A 20,417-nucleotide genomic window follows, 5' to 3' on the forward strand; every position below is an offset into this window, starting at 1 on the left:
TTATTATCCAACATTGATAAGTCTGTCACTCCTTCAGTATAAAAGACTCAAGGGTCACCATCATGGCAGAGATTATAAAATTCAGATGGTAATTCTCCCCAACTTTTCATTTCTACAGTGTATCACAGACTGCCATGATGGTATGCATATACATTCATTCACATCTCTGATATTTTGGAAAAATAAGACAAATGTTGCTAAATGAAACCCATGCAAATGTAGAACATGCAAACACAAGAGAGTGCCTTTCATCCCAGCCAAAATGTCTTAGTGAAAGAGTTGCTTAATTAAAATTTGGTACTTCTAATTTTAGGCTCTAGATATTATAAAAATATTGAAACTTACAAACACCAATTTTCAAATATACAGTAACTGATCACAGACAAAATATAAGCTGCATTCCTATTTTCAGAACTATAAGAGATACAAATAAAAGATTGGAAAATACATCCTTTCTGAAAACGTAATAGTTGAAGCACTTAAATATTTTCACTAAGATATTTTATGTTGCTTCATACTGATGAAAAAGCTCCTTGAGACAAGTGTCTTAATGGACCAGTTATGCTGTTGGATATAAGATGCCATCTTGCATAAAAGCATTTCATGTTCCAACATGCAACTATAGCACCCAGCTCAGCAGGAGCAGAAAACATACTAGAATTGGCAGGACTGCAAAGAGTGAGACAAGACATACTAACATCACTTTTGGGCAAGGAGGAAGAGACAACATGGTATTAGTACATTGATTTCACAATTGTCTTCTGTCTTCTCAGATGTCATTATTACACAAAAGGTCATGAGGAAAACAACAGTCACAACAAACATGTTCCCCTGCGTGCACATTACTGAACCAAGTGAGTGGATTTAAGAAAACAACATATGATTCTACAAAAGTTCTTAAATACTGACTTAGAGGACACACAATAGTTAGTAGAGGTTTGCTAGAGAGGAGTGGGTGGGGCAGACAGGAAGAAAAGCTTCAATGTTTACAATGACATTTCATAGTCTTAATTCAACTCAAAACAATCCTAATAAATATCTTATTCCTAAGGCTTGGCTATACGTTCGATATCCAGAAATCTGAGAAGACATTGAATAGTAGACGTCCCCTGGTATTCACAGGTGATCGTTTTCAGCAACCTCTTGCTGAAAATTTAACTACTTTTGTTTCTGAAACAATAACCTGAAACAAACCTGCTAATCATTTAATAGAGGCTGCCTAGAGAAACAAATTACTTGAGAGCAAGGACTTCAATATTTAAAATGAGAATATCTTTCTATAAGTTCAGTGATATGGTTTATAAAAGCGATACTTTCCCTTCCCTTATTGTCTAACTGTTATAACATTATGTAACTCTACCATAAAAGGTCATTTCTGGAGGTGGGGACCTTGAAAATCTGCTATCCAGCCCAGATCCTCACTGCTTTTCATTTACAATATCCAAGAAGATGTGTGGTTTAGGAGAGCCCTCCCGGTTTCAGATGCCTTTCTTTATTTGTTTTTGTTTTTGTTGCCAGTCCTGGGGCATGGACTCAGGGCCTGAGCACTGTCCCTGGCTTCTTTTTGCTCAAGGCTAGTACTCTACCTCTTGAGCCACAGCTCAACTTCTGGCTTTTTTCTATATATGTGGTGCTGAGGAATCGAACCCAGGGCTTCATGTATACGAGGCGAGCACTTTACCACTAGGCCATATTCCCAGCCCTTCAGATGCCTTTCTGAGTAGTGACAAGTGATGAAGAGGCAATGAGAGAAGCCTACCTCCATCCAAGCTGCGAGACATGGTGTACCGTTTGCTGGACGAGCGTTCGAAGTAAGGCGCTGGGCGGTCGATCAACGCACTGGCTCTTCTCGTTTGGGCCTGGGTTCTGCCACTGTAACGGAACTTGGAACCCAAGGTTAGGAATTTCTTTGGAGGTGCTTCTGGCAACAGGAGTCTAAAGACATTAAAGAAAAAAAATGCCAAGAAGATTAATTCAACTGTTGGGAATACTATTCCAACTGTTTTATTTATTTGTTTATTTTTACTGTGCTTTGTGTGCTAAAGGTATAACACACAACTATACCAGAACAAATGAATTCACACTATTTATTAACTAGAGATGTTGTTGAGACAATATAAACAAGACAGAGCTTAGGGAATGAGATGAACATTACTAATCCATATAAGTGAATGCATACCCGAACTGCATCTAAATTAGTGAAGAAGAAGAGAGACTCAATTTGTTGTTGCTGTTGTTGTATTTGCCAAGACTAGGGCTTGAACTCAGGGCTTTGTATTTACTTACTAAGTTTGTTTACTCATACCTGGTGTTCTACTACTTGAACCATGTTTCTACATACTTCCAGCCTGGCTTTTTGTTGGTTAATTGGAGATGGAGTCTCTCCAACTTTTTTTTTTTCATTAATGGCTGACTTCAAATTGAAATTCTTCAGGTCTCAGCCTATTGAATAGCTAGGAGCTTAAGTGTAAGCCACCAGTGCCCAGCTAATATTTTTAGGCTTTAGTCTGATAGCCCTAGTAAAGGAGTAAAGGAGTAAAGGAGTTCAGAGTATTAAGAAATAATTTAAATAAACCTGGTGCCAGTGGCCCAGGCTTATATTCGTAGCTACTTAGGAGGCCGAGACCAGGAAGGATCTCAGTTTGAAGACAGACCAGAGTAGAAAATTACATGAGAATCCTTTTCCATTTAACTAGCAAAAATCTAGACTGGAGACTGATTCAAGTGGTAGAGCTCCAAGTCAGTTGCAAAAAAGGTGATTGAGAGCCCCAAGTTCAAGACATGATGGTAACCAGTATAGGAAAAAAAGGATAAAAAGAAAAAGAAAAGGAAAAAAAGGAATCAGAATAGTAAGGGATGGGCTGAGGATTTAGCATAGTAACAGAATGCCTTGCCTAGCATGCTCAAGGCCCTGACTTTAATCCCCAGCAAACCAAACCATTAAACCTCCCCACCCCTCAAACTCAGTAAGAAATGGACTAGAAGTTGAAGAAGCTACTCTGTAAACAACAACCGAGAAAGGGGTAAGAGAAGCTAAAATGAATTAAAGAAGATCCTTCATAGCTAATCAGAAGTTCTTATCAAGAACTTTGTGCCCGGCGCTGATGGTTCATATCTGTCATACTAGCTACTCAGGAATCTGAGAGCTGAGGACTATGGTTCAAAGCTAGCCCAGGCAGGAAAGTCCAAGAGACTCTTATCTCCAATTAACAAAAAAAACTGAAAGTGGCGCTGTGGCTCAAAGTGGTATAGCACTAGACTTGAATGAGAATGTTGAGGGACAGAGCCCAGGCCCCGAGTTCAAGCCCCACGACTGACAAAAAACCAAAACAAAACAATAAGAAGCAAAGCCCTTTGTGACAATGAAATTAAGGGGTGAGAGAGGGTATGTCTCCATATTTTTCTGATGACCTTTTTTTTTTTTTTTGGCCAGTCCTGGGCCTTGGACTCAGGGCCTGAGCACTGTCCCTGGCTTCCTTTTGCTCAAGGCTAGCACTCTGCCACTTGAGCCACAGCGCCACTTCTGGTCGTTTTCTGTATATGTGGTGCTGGGGAATCGAACCCAGGGCCTCATATATACGAGGCAAGCTCTCTTGCCACTAGGCCATATCCCCAGCCCCTCTGATGACCTTTTTTACAGTAAGTGATTACAATCATTTCAATTATTTGTCAGGAAAAATCCCAAATGATCTGTACCGACCTGAAAAATGTATGATGCTCAACACACACTTTCCATAAACGCTTGGCAGCTCGATGATTTGGCAGCTTAAACCCAATGGTACTTTCAAATTGTTCAAACTAAAATAATAACAAAACATATTGAAGAATGAAGTCAACTCTGGAATTAAAATAATGGAAGCTCTGTAGTTTGCTGGCTCATAATGCTCTCTAAATGGCTATGTACAGAATTCATTAATCCAGTCATTAAAAATTACCATATCTATCAGCTGAAAACACTGCAGACATAGACAACCTTGTTATACAAGTAGTAGATGTTTCTGCACATTTAGGAATGTATGAACACTAGTCACAGGAAAGGAAAGGCGTTGAATTGTTCCTCACCTCCCCTTCAAAGTCCTGTTTTTTCATGGTTTCTCAACAACATGATCATATCAGCTAGAATGCACAGAAATGAACAAAGCATTTATAAGTATAGCCTGTAGAAGACTTGGAAATGACATTTTCTCCTGGTATCTGCCAAGGAATCTGCACATTGCCTTGATATTGGATAACTTGGTGTTTAGTGATTTCACTGGGGTGCTCCATGATGGGTTTAATGCTAATTGCTAACATCTCCCTATATTATACATATAATCAGAGACTGGGAAACGATTTTAAAAAGTATCTTCCAATGTGCCTATTTTCAGATACTACCACGTCAGTCATTTGAGATTTTAAGATAAAAAATACCAGATCTGATTTTCTGCATAATGTATTTTACCCCTGTTGTGGATACATAGGAGTTTTCCGTTTCTGAAGGCAGCACCACCAGAGGGCAATCACCTTAAACATACAGGTTATTACGAAGAACACAAACCAGGCAGACCATTGATTAAACCAATAGCAAAAGTAATTTATGTGTCAGAGCACCCAAGTAAGGGGCCATACGCATGGCATGTGAGGTACAATCACTTTTGACCTCTATTTCTTGTTTGCTGAAGGTGGCTGGGGGAATTGGGAAATACATCATAATTTGGCTCCAACTGCAGTAATTGCCTTTCCCAATTTCTTATTCACTCTGGACATTCATGGGCAATGGTGGTTATAAAAAGTGCTACTCTCTAAAGGTGCCTTCCAGTCAAGCCAGCTAGACCAGGGCTCCTTGAGTATTACCATCACTCATTTATTCAGCAGGCCACTAACAGGCAGCATACACTGTGCTAAGGCGAAGAGAGTTAACCTGTTATTTGCTACAAGATATTAGGCAGACTTATTTTCCTTTCGTTCTTTTCTCCCCCCCGCCTTTCCTCCTTCCCTCTTTTCTTCCCTCACTCCCTTCTTTCCTTTTTTTGTGCGTGTGTGTGTGCCAAGACCAGAGCTTTCCTCTGGGCTGACTTCTAGCTAGCTGTGACTTTCAGATCACATCCTTCTGAGTAACTAGGATTACCAGAATCTCCCTCTTAACCAGTATTTCAAACATTTTATTCACATGTAATAGTAACATGTATTTACTGAGGTCCAGTGTGGTCTTTCAACATATGTATGTATATATATATATATATATATATGTGCAATGTATATATGCAATGTGTGTGTGTGTGTGTGTGTGTGTGTAATAACCAGACCAAAGTAACCAACATATCTCATATGTCAAAGTTTATCATTTCTTTCTGTTGGGAACATTGTGAATCCTCTCTACTGAGTATATGAAATACATGACTAATTGTTGTCAATTATAATTATCCCACTGAGCTACAGAACCCTGAAGATTATTCCACTCATCCAAGCGCACCCCTATACACGTCAATCATCTCTGTCATGCCTCCCTTTTCCAGTCACTGGTAATCGCCAGTCTACTCTTTATGTCTATGAGGTCAGCTTGGCCAGTGGGAATGCCTTCTTACTGCTTCCCTTTGTAGCACAAGGAGGAGAGGCCCCTCTGGCTTCCTATGTGTTCATATTGCTTTGCTTTGTATGTGATGGCTCCAACTTCTTCAGAGCCTGGGTGCCATCAATAATTCTCCACTAACAAATATGATCATAAAAGGAAGGAGGGCTAGGGAAGAACTTGATTTTTCCACAACCCAAACTCCACTTTATTCCTCATTTATGAAACTCCACTACCTACCTACTTGCTTTAATGCAACCTGGAAGGTCCTCCTAGCACCTCCCTGAATCTCCACGTTCACAGTGGGACCCAATTGTGGAGTTCAATGGGCTTTTCTTGGTTTGAAATCTGTATATCCTCTCTCCAAGTCTCCAGTGTTTAGCTGGAGTTTCCCCCGAAACTTGCCAGCCATTTATATTTATTATTTTATTTTCTTTCTCTGGATTTTTAAAATTTATTTTTAATCTACTTTCCTTCTGGGGCTGGCTTTAAACCACGATTCTCAGATCTCAGCCTCCTGAGTAGCTAGGATTATAGGAACGAGCCACTGGCACCCAACAATCTGATTAAAAAAATAAAATAGATTGGAAAAAATTAAAGTAAACTAGATTGGAACTCCATTGTAATATCATGAAATACTTTCATAATTCACACTAGGCAGCTATTGTTCTAACCTTCCTCTGAACTATTCACTCCACAGTGCAGTTGGATTTGCAGCAAAGATGAGAGAATGGAGTCATAGCAAGACATAGAAGGAAGAGATCTACTGCTCACAGTTTGAAATCCACAAAAATTTCTCCTAAACTTTGATTCTATAGTAAGATATGGTTTAAAAAATCTTCCAATTAATGCATACATCTGGGCAAAAGCTAGAACAACATAACAAAGAGAACATCTTATTACTGTTTATTGGACCAAGATACAATGAATCCCCTCAGGCATTTAGACAAAATTCAACAAATGTCCCACGTGGCTTGGCACTTGGGAGCAGATAATTAATATTTTTGTGTTCTGTTCAGGCCCCCCTACCTTTTTTTCCCCAATGCACATTTATAAAGGTGGGTGTGCTTACCTCTCCTGGCCGGATCTTAATGTAAAAGTTGTTCCGTTTGTATGAAATTTTCAGGACCTTGGGCCAGGCAAATCTGTTTATTCTCAGCCGATCACGATATATCAAGAGGCCACTGGCACAGACTCCTAACATAATTTCGACTCCTTCTGAATCCTGGAACACAGCAGCAACAAACAATGTTTCCATATTTCATTTATTCCTGTTTTCCATTTGGCCCAAGATTTAACTATCATGATGGAAACTATAATTGACTCATTTAAATATTAAAATTACAAGTAGCTATTTTAAAAACATTACCATTAAGGAATAGCTATTTCACGGTGATATTTTTCACTGTGGAGATCTGCAGTAAAATCTCCTCAGCCAAGTATCTTAGACTTAGGGTATAAATATTGCACCCACAAAAGGCCAATTATTAACTCATGTTAATAATTGTAGTAACAGTCCACAGTTTTTGTTCACTTGTGTCAGGCACTACCCACTCTATGTGATGCATGTGAACTTCCAGTCTTTACTATGGTGGAGATAGTTCTTATTATTCCCATTTTATGGATGAGAAAAACCAGCTACATATTCCCATGGTACCCTGGTCACACAACACAGGCTGCACCTTCAACTGACCAATGTGCTAACAGGAGGGACCTTGTTGTCTTCTTTGAGTGTTTTGCTTTTCTTATTTTACATGAAGAGCTGTAATCTTCTTTATTTAAATATCAAATAGTTTGAATATGAATGAAGTTTCCTAACATCCATCCAAACACAAATACGTTGCTCACAGTCCTTTAACATTATGCCTCCCAGAGATCAATATGGACACTTTGTATATCTATGTATACAAATTAGATCATTTGCATATGTTGAAAAATTAAAAATGAGAACATACTATACTGCAATTTCCTGTAGTCCCTAGCACATCTCATCTGGAGGTACTTTCCTAGGGATATGTGAGGATCATCAGGCAACTAGAGTCAAGCTCAAAAGATGTTTGGTATGATAGGAAGACTATTCCCATTAAATATGGTAGCCACTGAAATCGGGGGCCTGAGGCAGGAGGACGGTGTGTCGTAAGAGTCCCACTGCCTGTTGAAAGCAGCGTACAGAAAGAGTCACAGGTTGGTCACACCTGGGAAGCTTTGCTCAAGCTCTTTGTCTCACAGTCAGCAGGGCTTTCTCCAGCTGAGGAGTCATGTGAAGCACCAGGAAAGGGGAGAGGGTAGAAGAATCCAGACAGAGAGCCTCAACTCATTTATGGGGCGGGAAGTTGTTTCCCCAGTCCTCTCAGCACCAATACAAGACAGATGTATCCAGAATCAAGAAATAAATATCCTGGACCCATTTCTAGGAAGTATTAGAAGTTTAGCAATAGAAGATAACTGGCTTAAAATAAAATATGTTCCCTTGGAACGGTAACATCCTATTCAATAATTGGCTTTACTGGATGCCAGTTGAACTATTAGGTGGTGGGATTTTATAATATAATGAAATTAGAAGAGAGCTCAAGACTAGTGACTGCCCCGACTTGTCAAGGCTTTACTTTGAAAGGGTATTTTAAAAAGCTACAACTTGATGCTTTCTAGTAACTGGTATTTTCCACTCTTGTGAGCCAATCACACCAGATGCCATCAACAGAAAGGCAGGCTTGGGGAAAGGACTGCTTGTTGACTGACTACTCTTTGATTTACTTTCTTCTAGCCATAGAATACAAAGTTAAAAAATATGCCTTCAGAGAGAAAAAGGACACTAAAAACCTTTTCTTAGTCACTATTTTAAAACTACCCCTTAGTGTCACCAAGTCAGAAGGAAATAGTACTATTGTTGGAAAAGATGAGGAAGGTGTAGCAAACACCTACCCCCACGCCTCCAGTACACGCCTCTCCATGTTTCCAAGTCAGTTTGTCATTGCTGGCATGCCCACTAGCAAATGCTGTTGAAAAAAATTCCCCTTCTTCCTTTTACTGGAGAGTAAATCTGGCTGAAAGCAGCAGTTCTATTTTATCTTTGTGACCTTGTAGCTAACACAGAACCTACCCTGCCTAACATGGATCAAGGCAATATGTGTATCGATTAAAAAAAAAGTCACTGAAAAATGAAAATGGTAAGAATACATGAGCTTTTACAGGAGTTGAAAGCATAAATTAATTGTCTAATCAACAAGAAATGATTTTATTCCTAAGGTAGTCCTGGAGTTTGAACTTAAGGCCTTGTGCTTATTAGGTAGAAACTCTATACTTGAGCCCAAATCCCAGACCTTTTTCTTTCATTACTTTTTAGATAGTATCTTACTGAAGTTTTCCCCAAGATCAGCCTTGGAAGTTGATCTTCTACCTATACTTCCCACATAGCTGAGATCATAGGTATCTATTGCCATTGTGTAGCAAGATGTCTCTTACTGTTTTTGTTTTTTGTTTTTTTTTTTTGGCAAGTCCTGGGGCTGAACTCAGGGCCTGAGCACTGTCCCTGGCTTCTTTTTGCTCAAGGCTAGCACTCTGCCACTTGAGCCACAGAGCCTCTTCTGGCCTTTTCTATGTATGTGGTGCTGAGGAATCGAATTTAGGGCTTCATGTATAGGAGGCAAGCACTCTTGCCACTAGGCCATATTCCCAGCCCTTACTTTTTTTTTTTTTTTTTTTTTTTAACCTGGGTTGGTCTTGAACTGCAACCCTCCTGATCCTTGTCTGACTGAGTTTGCCGGTGTGTAGCACCTCATCCAACTCAAGAAGTGACATTCTCATATCCAAGTTTTTGCCACACACAGGTGTGTTGACAACTTGTTGGTATGAAAAGTCATTCTTGGGGACAGGTATATCTCACTAGCTCCTTGTGTTAGCAGGGGGTCTGAACGTAGACTGGGAGAATTTCAGTATGTCACAACTCAGCTGCTCCCTTCATTTGGAATCAGTGTTCAGATATCATCATCTGTCAATGTTGTTTAATTCATGGGTCATCTCCTAGGGATTTATACCTGTATTTCATAATCTTACATAAAATGAGTGACTAATGGGCCTTATGTGACAAACAAGTGATGATTGATTTCCTAAGAAAGGAATCATTTAGGATAAGTTTTCCAAGACACATTTAGAATAGGTTACCAAAACATAAAATTTTGATGGATTATGTATATTTCCTCTCTATATAAGGTGGCAGAGATCAAAATCACAACTGTCTAAATGGATCAATAGAGCTCAAGGACTTTCATAGCATCTGTGGGAAAGAAGCATTTCACTTATGACCGGATATTAGTTCCAATTTAATTCAGCAAATTTCCTCCCTGAAATGATAGAGTATAGCTGTATGGAAAAATAGAGTCTATAACTGAATCATTAGTTATACTTAATATTCAGACAAAATCTTACAACAGGCTGCACTCCATTTCCGTAATTCTCTTCCTCTTAAATTGGCATAATTTCAAATCATATTATTAAATAAGAAGAGGAGCCATCTATTTTAACTCAGTAGCTATAGCAATGTTAAGTGATTGCATTTTTACTGATAGGAGCACCGATGTATCCTGCATTGAGTTTCTCTGAATGTATGGTTTAATCTTTCATTTGTTTCTAGGCAGTAATGAAGCACAATACGTGATTTAACTAAGTAAACAAAACAGCTTTTCATTGACTCAATCATGCTACTACTATTTCTATCTTCCATCCTAATCTTTTAGCCACTCAGGAAAAAATCAAAAGAGAAATATAAAAAAATTCAACAACTAACTATTGGCCTTTATTTTTATTTTGAAATCCTTATTCCACCTTACACCTGGCATAAAATGGAAAAACATCAGTTATCTGAGTGCTAATCAAGTAAAAAATTATAAAACGAAACCAGCAGGTAAATGGAGGTGGGCTTGATGCTATCATTACCCCAGATATCAAAGAGCCTGGCTTCAGATACACCATCCCATCCCTAAAAGAAGCCCTAGCGAAGCCTCAGAGATCTTGTTAGTCCTCAGACCTTGGAAATGTTCATTCTCTGAGGTATACCCGGCAACTGATCCCCAGACATCACCAATGAAACCAAACCCAGCCTGGCTGGAAGGTCACCATTTTCCTGTTCAAATTTCTTATGTATTAATTTACTCTCTAAAGGTCAAGCATACAGCAACCCAATTGTCATTATGAGCATCAGCAGAACTTAGAGATGATGGATTTCAGCCTCTTTTGGTCATTGTGGTTATTGAGATGCTTACCTGGATACAGCCAGCTGAAATACTATTATTTCTACATCCTAAACCTGACTGTGTGAGATGCTTGCTTTCCTGAAGTGTGTAACAGCACACTCTTTTGAGTCCTAGGCTGTAAAATTGGTCACTACCAGAGGTCAAATCCATCTCTCTATTCAGAAAAGATGTCTTGTCAGCTGTATCCAGAACAAACGACTCTATAAACCTTAAGTGATGACCCTCTGCATACTTTGGAATTACCAGGAACCATCCCTAAGAAGCGCAAAACATTTCACACTTCGCTGAAAAAACTTTCCATGGTAGTTTCTCTGTATTTCCATGGTGCTTTTGTAGGCTGGATCTGGGCATCAGTGGCTCACTCTTGTAATCCTAACTACTCAGGAGTCTGAGACCTGAGGATTCACATTCAAAGCCAGACTGGGCGAGAAAGTCTGTGAGACGCCTATCTCCAATAAAAGCCAGAAGTGGAGGTGTGGCTCAAGTGGTAAAGAACCAGCCTTGAGCAAAAAACTAAGGGATAGCACCCAGGCCCCTGAGTTCAAGCTTCAGTCCTGGCATACACATGCACACACACACACACACACACACACACACACACACACACACACACACAAATGGTAATGTGGTAGTCCATACATTTTTTTCTGTCACTGCCAAAAGTCTACAAAAATAGAGTCAAATCTGCTGTATCTATCCTCATAATCTAAACCCTGTTTCTACTTTCTAGCCAATGAAGCAATTCTTAGCTGGAATGGCTAATCTTAGATTTAAAATATAATCTTATTTTGAAGTGTTGGTTATATGTCAGAATATTTAAATCTCAATGATAAAATTATTTAAATTTAACTTACTGAGTAGGCAGTGTGACAGAACAGAGACATAGGCAGTACCTGGCACAAAACAGATGTGACCTTCTGGTGCTGGACAAGTATCCAAGGTTAGCCAGCCAGAAAAGAGCAGGACAGCCCAGACAAAAATGGGTATGTGCTGATTAAAGGCAGAGAAAGGTTCTAGTGGGAGCAAAGGACATGTGTTGGCACATAGCAGGGAAGATACCACTGTGACTGGATAGATAGGGTGAGCTAGAGCTTGTTTGTCAAGATAAGCCTTCAACAGAATTAACCAGACAATCAGAGAGGCTTGGCCTATGGTGGGCTTTGAAAATGCTTGTCCTATGAGCAATGAAAGTTTGAACATTAAGAACAAATTCCCACTGTAAATATGAGATCTAATTTTTTTTCTTTTTCCTTTCTTTTTTGGGTTGGTTGTGGGGCTTGAATGCTGGGTGCTGTCCCTGACCTCTTCAGTTCAAGGCTAAGGCTCTACCACTTGAACCACAGCACCACTTCCAGGTTTATGAAGGTTAATTGTAGATAAGAGTCGCATGGACTTTCTTGCCTGGGCTTGCTTTGACCTGCGATCCTCAGATCTCAGCCTCTTAAGTAACTAGGATTATAGGCATGAGCCACTGGAGCTAGGCCTAAATTTGTCTTACAATTGAATAAGGGCTTAAGAGGCAGACAGAGATTTGAATCCTCATGCGCATTAACTGAAGTGCAAATTATCAGCTTCTGGCAACAATAACACTGAATTACACGAAATGGTCTGGGTTCAGAAGTGCATACCTTGGCATGGTGCAAATCTACCCCATACATGGAGAGCTTTTTGGCATTTTCCAAGAAATGCATCTCTGCTTCTGCTGGCGTCATGCCTCTGGTTAGAGAAAGAAAATATGTTACAAGGCTGCTTTTCCTCTTTATCATCAGTTAGAGGTAAAAACTAAAAAAGGAGTGAGTTGATTTTCCTTCTTCTTATCAACTGCTCTGCTTTGATCTGGCAAGGCTGCAAAATTTCTCATTGAGCTCCCAGCGCTCTCATAAGCTCCCAGGGAGCTTCAAGTGGATTCAGGGTAAGTATTCCTAATTAAAAAATGCAGTATCTGAAATACTTCAAAACTGGAATCTTTCTGAGTACTGATATGATGTCACAAATGGAAAATTCCACACTGATTTCAGGGGGCCTGTCACAGGCCGAATGCGGGTCCAGTAGAAATATTGATTGGAACCACCTTCAGGATGTGTGCATAGGTATATGTGAAATATAAATGAAGTTCATGCTTACACTTGGGTCCCATCCCCAAGTTATGTAAATATTACCACATTCCATATATACTGAGACATTTCTAATCCCAAGTCTGTAGATGGAAGAAAGTTCATGAGAAAAATGGCTTTGAAAGGAAACACTGCAAATGGATGCTTAGAGGCACTGAAGGACCCCTGGACCTTTAGCATGCACCATCAACTCTTACTCTGCTTACGTCTCATCTGTAATCTGCTAAAGGCCAAGGCACTGGTTAAATGCATGCTTTCTGGGTTTCCACCACTAACCTGTGGCTCTTGTGCAGCTCAATCACTTTGTCTTCCAGTTCCTTGGTGTGGTTGGGTGCAAAGCGGAACTCACTGATGTAGTCATTCCCACATTCGTCAGGGTCGTAGTCTCCCAGTTCTGACTGGACTGTGTAGGAGCCCAGCAGGGCAAGTGTCACAAAGGAGCAAGGCAGCCTTCCAGACACGATGTCGTCTCGCAATTGTAAGCAGAGGTAGTACCTTCCAGAAGCCAGAAGGACAAAAGGGACAGCCAGCATCAGGACAGGAGAAGGAGCTCCTCCAGGATAAACTGTGGGTCAATAACTTCCCCTTGCCCAACAACTGCGGCAGGATGCTCTCCAGTGTCTACAGGTTGTGATAATTATTTCATCTGTAATTACCTAGCTACATGGGTAAACTATAAGGCTATAAAATACAACATTTAGGGATTGAGAAGGCAATATTCACAATAAAACCAATCTAGCTTTAACAATTAAGTAAAGGAAAGCTAAAGATATGTTTTCCTAACATCTTTTAAAATGAATTCCAATCAATAGTGTCCAACACAGCACCTGAAATCCATGATTGCAAGGGTTGTAAGATAAAGATGGTGAAAATAATTACAATAGTGATATAACAGTCGTTTCCATAACATGAAGTTCATTTCACTTAGCATCATCTTATGTGTTCATAAGGGCTCTTGTGATCCTCTGCTGTGACTAGCCTAAACCTGTGCTAACTATTCCCTATGAGGGAAACCATAGAGTCCATGTTTCTTTGGGTCTGGCTCACTTCACTTAGTATAATATTTCCAAGTCCTTCCATTTCCTTACGAATGGGAAATCATAGCTTTTTTCCTCCCTCTTGTATCCCCTTCCTGTGGTTGTCCCCGCGCTATCACTATATCTCATCTGAGTACCCTGGATACTGTATATACTGGTATTAGAACTAGGGAAGTGAAAGGGAATATCAAAATCGAGAGACAAAGGATAAAAAGACAAATGACTCTAAAAGCAATACTTGCAAAACCATTTGGTATAAACTAGCTGAACAACTTATGGGGGAGACAGGAAGGGGGAGTGAGAGGGGGGAATGAGGGAGGAGGTAACAAATTGTTCAAGAAATGTATCCAATGCCTAACGTATGAAACTATAACCCCTCTGTACATCACTTTGACAATAAATAATTATTCAGAAAAAAAATAAAAATGGTGCGTTTCAATATAATTATTAGTCCCAACCAGTCTTAAGGAGGGATCATTTTAAGGTGTATGTGTCACATTTTGCCACTTGACCAAGACCATAGTTCAACTATGTTTTCTTTTTTTTTTGGCCAGTCCTGGGCCTTGGACTCAGGGCCTGAGCACTGTCCCTGGCTTCTTTTTGCTCAAGGCTAGCAGTCTGCCACTTGAGCCACAGCGCCACTTCTGGCCGTTTTCTGTATATGTGGTGCTGGGGAATCGAACCCAGGGCCTCATGTATACGAGGCAAGCTCTCTTGCCACTAGGCCATATCCCCAGCCCGTCAACTATGTTTTCATGAAGGCTGTTCTAATGTTCTGCATTTCTGAGAATTTTGTTGCTACAAGTGAAGCAATATAAAACATTTTCTATATAATTTTTCCATGCTATCATAAAAGTATCTCCATTAAATAACTGATTTTTCTCTCTGGATTTTATTTTGCATTCAAGATTGACAGGAAGTATCAACTGAAAAAAACTCCAAGGTTTATTTTGTTGCCAGTCCGGGGGTGTGGACTCGGTCTGAGCACTGTCCTTGGCTTCTTTTTGCTCAAGGCTAACACTCTGCCTCTTGAGCCACAGCACCACTTCTGCTTTTTTATATATATGTAGTGCTGAGGAATTGAACCCAGGGCTTCATGTATACAAGGCGAGCACTTTACCACTAGGCCATATTCCCAGCCCCGAAACTCCAAGGTTTAAATGTTAAAATGGATGCATTTTAATAATACCTAGCATATAAAAGGCAAACTGCCAATCTGGTTAGACAAGACTATCTGTAAAGTCTGAAAGTTTACTCTGAATGCATTAAGCCACAGATACAAGTAAAATCCGTGTAAATTAGGTATGAAAATTCTTTAACATTTAGTAGGTTCTATTAGTACTATTACAAGCAGATAGAGAGGAATTGTGAACTTCATTTTAAAATCCAGTAGTATTTTGGCTCTATGACACAAATTAGCCATGATTAAACAGTTCCTCAATATTGACTAAAAAATATCTTCATATAAGAAACTACACATTTTTCTCTGGCTTACTACAAGTCTAAGGGAAGTCAAATTGAACTAATTACCACCCTTCTCTTGATATGTCTAGTGCAATAATGTTTCATCATAGCAAGTGACTGAAGTTATTTAGAGTAATTTCACTTTTAGGAAAATTCTTCTAAGAAGGATGTGAGGCTTACACAGAAAATTCTGCACAGAGGCACTTGACTGACATAAATTTATTACTATATTGGGCAAGAACTGAAGCAGATTTCAGAGACAGCTAGGTGAACACCCAGCAAAGAAACATAGGTGGATGGATTGTGTCCTTGTCCATCTCCCAAGTCCACATGTGGAAATATTAGCCCCAAGGTGATGGGTCACAAGATGGTGTTGGGACAGATGACCAGGTCCTAACAACAAGGAGCCTTCATGGATGGTATCATTGCCCTTATCAAAAGGCCAGAGAGGAATCTTTGCCCCTTTTACCACAGGGGCAGTCACCAAGGAGTGAGCCACTGGCATCCAGTTCTATTGTTTATAAACTACCCAGTCTCTGGTATCTTGGGCAGCAGCAAACGAAGTCATCCAGTGCAACTTATAAACTCAGTCACTCCGTCACCAAGCTGGGATATTTGGCATGTTAGATCTTTAACCTTTCCTTCTCTTCCTTTTTCTCTCCCTTCCCTCTTCCCCACTTTCCTCTCCCTTCCTCCTCTCCCCCATTCCTTCCCTCCTCCTCACTTTCTCCCTCTTTCCCTCTTCCTGTCCCCCCTCTCTCTGTGTGCTAGTACTAGGGCTTAAACTCAGTACCTGAACCCTGTTCCTCAGCTTTCTTGCTCAAAGCTGGTGCTTTACCACTTGAGCCATAAACTCACTTTCTAGCTTTCTGGTTTTTAATTATAGATAATAGTTTTACTGACTTTCCTGCCTGGACTGGCTTTGAACCTGAATCCTCAGATCTCAGCCTCCTGAGTAGCTAGGATTATAGGAATGAGCCACTGGCACTGGGCACAACATTTTTCCCCCTAGAAAATGAAGCACTTTCCTTGTATACATACAGAATATAAGAAAGGAAACGTCTAAATTTATATATGCTTTTATGTATCTGCCTGTACATGATATTTTTGTAGAAACAACTGTGAAGTCTCAAGTTGGTTATATACAAAGCATAAGTACTCAAAGACATTTCTACTCAAAGTTTTAAAACAGGAGCGCTCAGAGTTGCTATATCATTTAGGGTTGAAACCTATCCAATTTGGCTGTGGTGGGTGGATGACAGTATCTCAGTTCTGCATGCATTCCCAGGAGGGTCAGGCAGACAGAAATATCAGCCTAGCACCAGTGATTCAACTGTGAACAGACAGGATCTGGCAACTCTTCTCCTCAGATGTTTCCTCTCATTCCGTTGCCTTTTGTTTGCTATTGAGCACAGTGATTTTAAGCCAATCAAATGCAAGCTCTCCTTTGCACCTAAGAGATGCACAGCTCACCCACAAGCCTGCCTGGTTTCATAGCTTTCCCAAATACCTGGTGATATCTTCAGATAGCTGGGCAGGGTCTGGTGGGTAAAATTTCACATTAAATGAAAAATGCCAAACACCACCTGTAGGGATAGGAAATCAAAATCAGGATAAAACCTCAGAAAAACCATTCTACTTGTGATTTGAATTACATTTGGAACTGCTTCGACTCTAAGCATGAATACCCAGGCAACTTTTGATCACTAATGGAAAATAAGGAAGTCTTTGTTAAATAAATCCATATATAAGTCTGAGGCTCCATCTATTTTCTTATCTTGTCCTCAAGTGATTTCTTTATTGCACTTTTAGCTAGAAATAAAATTAGCCAAACTTCTTCCCTTTCTCCAGATCAAAGATAAACCTTTGGAGAAGGAGGAAAAAGTAAAAGATAGGGCTAACCCCTATGCTGGAACTGAATGGAGTTATTGATAAGAATTTCTGGGTAGTTCATGTACCAATAATAAAGACAATTCCCCTCTGCTTTGTCCTTTCTGTTTTGATATTGCAGGTCAAATATCACAGTAAACGTCAAGGGGCTAGTGAATACTTTGCTTTAAGGGAAATGTTTCTTGGTAGTGAATATTGAATATTCACTTGGTAGTGAATATTGAATATTCTTCAATATTGAAATCTGCCAGTTGAAAATAATCCTTTTCTCCTTTTATACAATTATGCTCTCTATTTTCCCTTAATTTATTGAACTTATTCACGTCTTTTGGCTTCTAAGTGTAGTACTTTACTAAATTCTGGATATCCCTTTTCTGTGATACTATTTATGTTTGTTTCTTGCTAATAAGCAACCCAAAAGTTCTTCTACCCAGGTCTTGGTTGTATTCTGAATGGTCTACTGAACACTTCCCCTGGGCTTCAGTCTCATGTTTCTGTGAGCTTACAGTACAGACCTTACATTCCAAATACTTTCTGAGGACTTCCTGAATGTCCTTCCCCATTAGTAACTTCTGGAAATTACATGGACTCCATAAGTCCTTCCCAAACATTGAGAACAAAGGGGACTTTGGCAACCATTTTTAGCTCTTTTCTTTGCATAAGTGAGAGTACTTAGAATTTATGTCGCAAATGACACAGAGATCCTTTGATTTCTCCTAGTTTATTCTAGACATTCCTATTTATTTCACAGTTAAGATTCCACATGATAACAGCTTTACTTGAGATGTCTGAAAGGGGATGTACAGGATTAAACTAAGGACTAGATTGTCATTGAGTCCTAATCAAATCACTCAAAACACTGGGCTAAGACACATCACAAATACCTGCCAACTAAACATAAATTTCTAGTGGTTGTTTTTTCCACTGTTCTCAAAAAAGTCCTTTAGTTATTCTAAAAGTAGTCTGATTTGGTTTTACTTTCTTACTGATTTCTGCTCATTTCCACTAAAATAGATCCTTTCAATGTTTGCACAGGCTCATAATGAGAGCTGGCTTTCCTGCAAGCAAATGGAAAGAAAGTTAATGGATGGGAAATGGATTTATTAGAGTCTCAGAAATTCCATGTGCTTCAAAGTATGCCTTGATTCCAATGAAAAGTCCAATGTAATGAAGCAATCATACAGTAAATTAGAGTGACAATTCTAAATTGGAAACTAGTACATAATAAAAGAACAAGCAATACATTTCAATACAAGAACCCTTGTTCTAGGAAAACAAGATGCACATCAATAGTGACCCTAAAAGGTATCTGAAATACATGTGAAGATGTCACTTCCTAGCTTCTACTCCAGAGGTCTTTATATTCCTGGGATTTGGAATACAGGATAGAGCTTGTGGTTTCAGTAAGTAGGTGGGCTTTGTAACCATATGTCTGAGATGATATAACCTAGACAAATGCAGTCTTCTAGACATTATTTTGAAATAACAGGATACTTTCAGGAAGTACAATGGCATCTACGTGCTGATTAAGAAAAAGTAAAGTCATCGAAATGAGACAAAGAGCAAGATATTGAGAAAGGCAGATTAAAACTCAAATACATAGTCCTGTAAAGATGGTGGAACCAGGAATGGAGAGGGGGCACTTCGAGAGACTGAGCACCTACCCAGCATTAGCAAAAAGTCCTCACAAAAAACAGGAAGTGGAGCAATCGGACATGTTAACATGAATATTCCTACAATAACAATGTAGGAATTTAAATTACAAATTTATGATAAACAGAGAACTATGGTGCTAAGGAGAGTTCATTATAAAATTTTTCTCATTTTAGTCTTTTGTGCTTGCCAAATCTTAACATTCCAAAGTTAACAGCCATTATGTCATAAAATTATTATGCATGATATACTTTTGTCTCATAAATGTACTATATCATAAATATAGTACATTTATAACAAAGCATAGTATATTTAGACACCTTTTAAGATCTGGCATGAATAAAACATAGCTGAAGTTAGAATTTTTTCCCAAGAGCAAAGTCTTCAGGTTTGGAATTTACTATGGATTATTTCCATAGTAAATACTAACAATATTATTTATTATGGATTATTTCTGTTCTCTGAATTTTGTCACTCTACAGATATGCTGTGGGCTGCCTACAAAAAAAAAAGAAAGGAAAAAGGACACATTTTTGTATCATTTCTGCAAAGCAAGAGGTGGCAATAGTGTAAGAATGTGATCTATGATGGTGCCTCTGTTCTGGTAGATTATACCTTTCTTGGAAACAGCACACCTCAGTAGATAAGAAACAAAAAGGAACATGAAAGAGGGTACACTTTTCAATCTTCTCTGCTGCACTGTCAGTTTTACTAATCACTGTCAGTCACTCACACTACCTAATCTATTGATGAAAATGTGAGTTAAAAGTCTCACACCCAGAATGTCCTTTCAGGAACCATGTCTTTCAGAAAGGAAAGTGAGATATGATACAGTATAAATGGAAAGTGAGGGAACGAAAAAGAATTCTATTAATGATAGGAAAGAAACTTAGTTTCTACAGCTTTCTTGTCACTGTATTATGATATACCTTTGCTCTACTCATTTTGTAAGTTCTCAAAGCACTTCACAATTATTAATCAGCTCAGAATTTCATTAGACAAATACTGAGTGCATTATGCACACACGAAGCTGTGATGCACATTCAGATTTATAAAAGATCCTTTAGAACATTTTGTACTTTTTATTAGGATTCCCCAAACCAAGAAATAGAAACATTTTTACCAATTTATAGAATGTGGCCATTTCTGGCTTCGATATCAGTTAAGCTATTTCTATCAAATTAACACATTACCAAGTTTTTGGTTAGTGGATCTATCCATTTATGTCAAACACAGGACAAATAATGTTTAATTATATACACGATAGGCAGACTCTCTACTATCTACATGAACAATGATATTTTGGGAAATACTGTTTAGTTATTAAACTACATCAAGCTCTTCACCAATTACATTTTTTAATTATGAAGGTCCTCAAACTAAGGCAGTAAGATGTATCTGTTCTCTTTTTAAAGTAGATTGTTCAAAGTAGACTATTTGAAAAACTTAAGTGGGAATAGTG

The 20,417-nt window shown here is 39.0% G+C and overlaps 1 protein-coding gene across 7 annotated transcripts in view; it reads right to left on the reverse strand.

The window, feature by feature from the left end:
* The window catches only part of Epb41l3 (erythrocyte membrane protein band 4.1 like 3), a 215,083-nt gene that overhangs the window by 26,486 nt on the left and 168,180 nt on the right, over positions 1-20,417 (reverse strand). For all 7 annotated transcript variants that reach the window (XM_048363501.1, XM_048363497.1, XM_048363495.1 and 4 more), the window contains exons 6-11: positions 16,923-16,998; positions 13,188-13,406; positions 12,426-12,513; positions 6,621-6,773; positions 3,701-3,798; positions 1,760-1,935 (exon numbers count right to left, since the gene is read on the reverse strand). In XM_048363501.1, coding sequence (XP_048219458.1) covers positions 1,760-1,935; positions 3,701-3,798; positions 6,621-6,773; positions 12,426-12,513; positions 13,188-13,406; positions 16,923-16,998 — 810 coding nt within the window. The remainder of the gene's footprint in view (positions 1-1,759; positions 1,936-3,700; positions 3,799-6,620; positions 6,774-12,425; positions 12,514-13,187; positions 13,407-16,922; positions 16,999-20,417) is intronic.

This window comes from Perognathus longimembris, chromosome 15 (assembly GCF_023159225.1).
Source record: "Perognathus longimembris pacificus isolate PPM17 chromosome 15, ASM2315922v1, whole genome shotgun sequence".
In the NCBI taxonomy this organism is placed as follows: domain Eukaryota; kingdom Metazoa; phylum Chordata; class Mammalia; order Rodentia; family Heteromyidae; genus Perognathus; species Perognathus longimembris.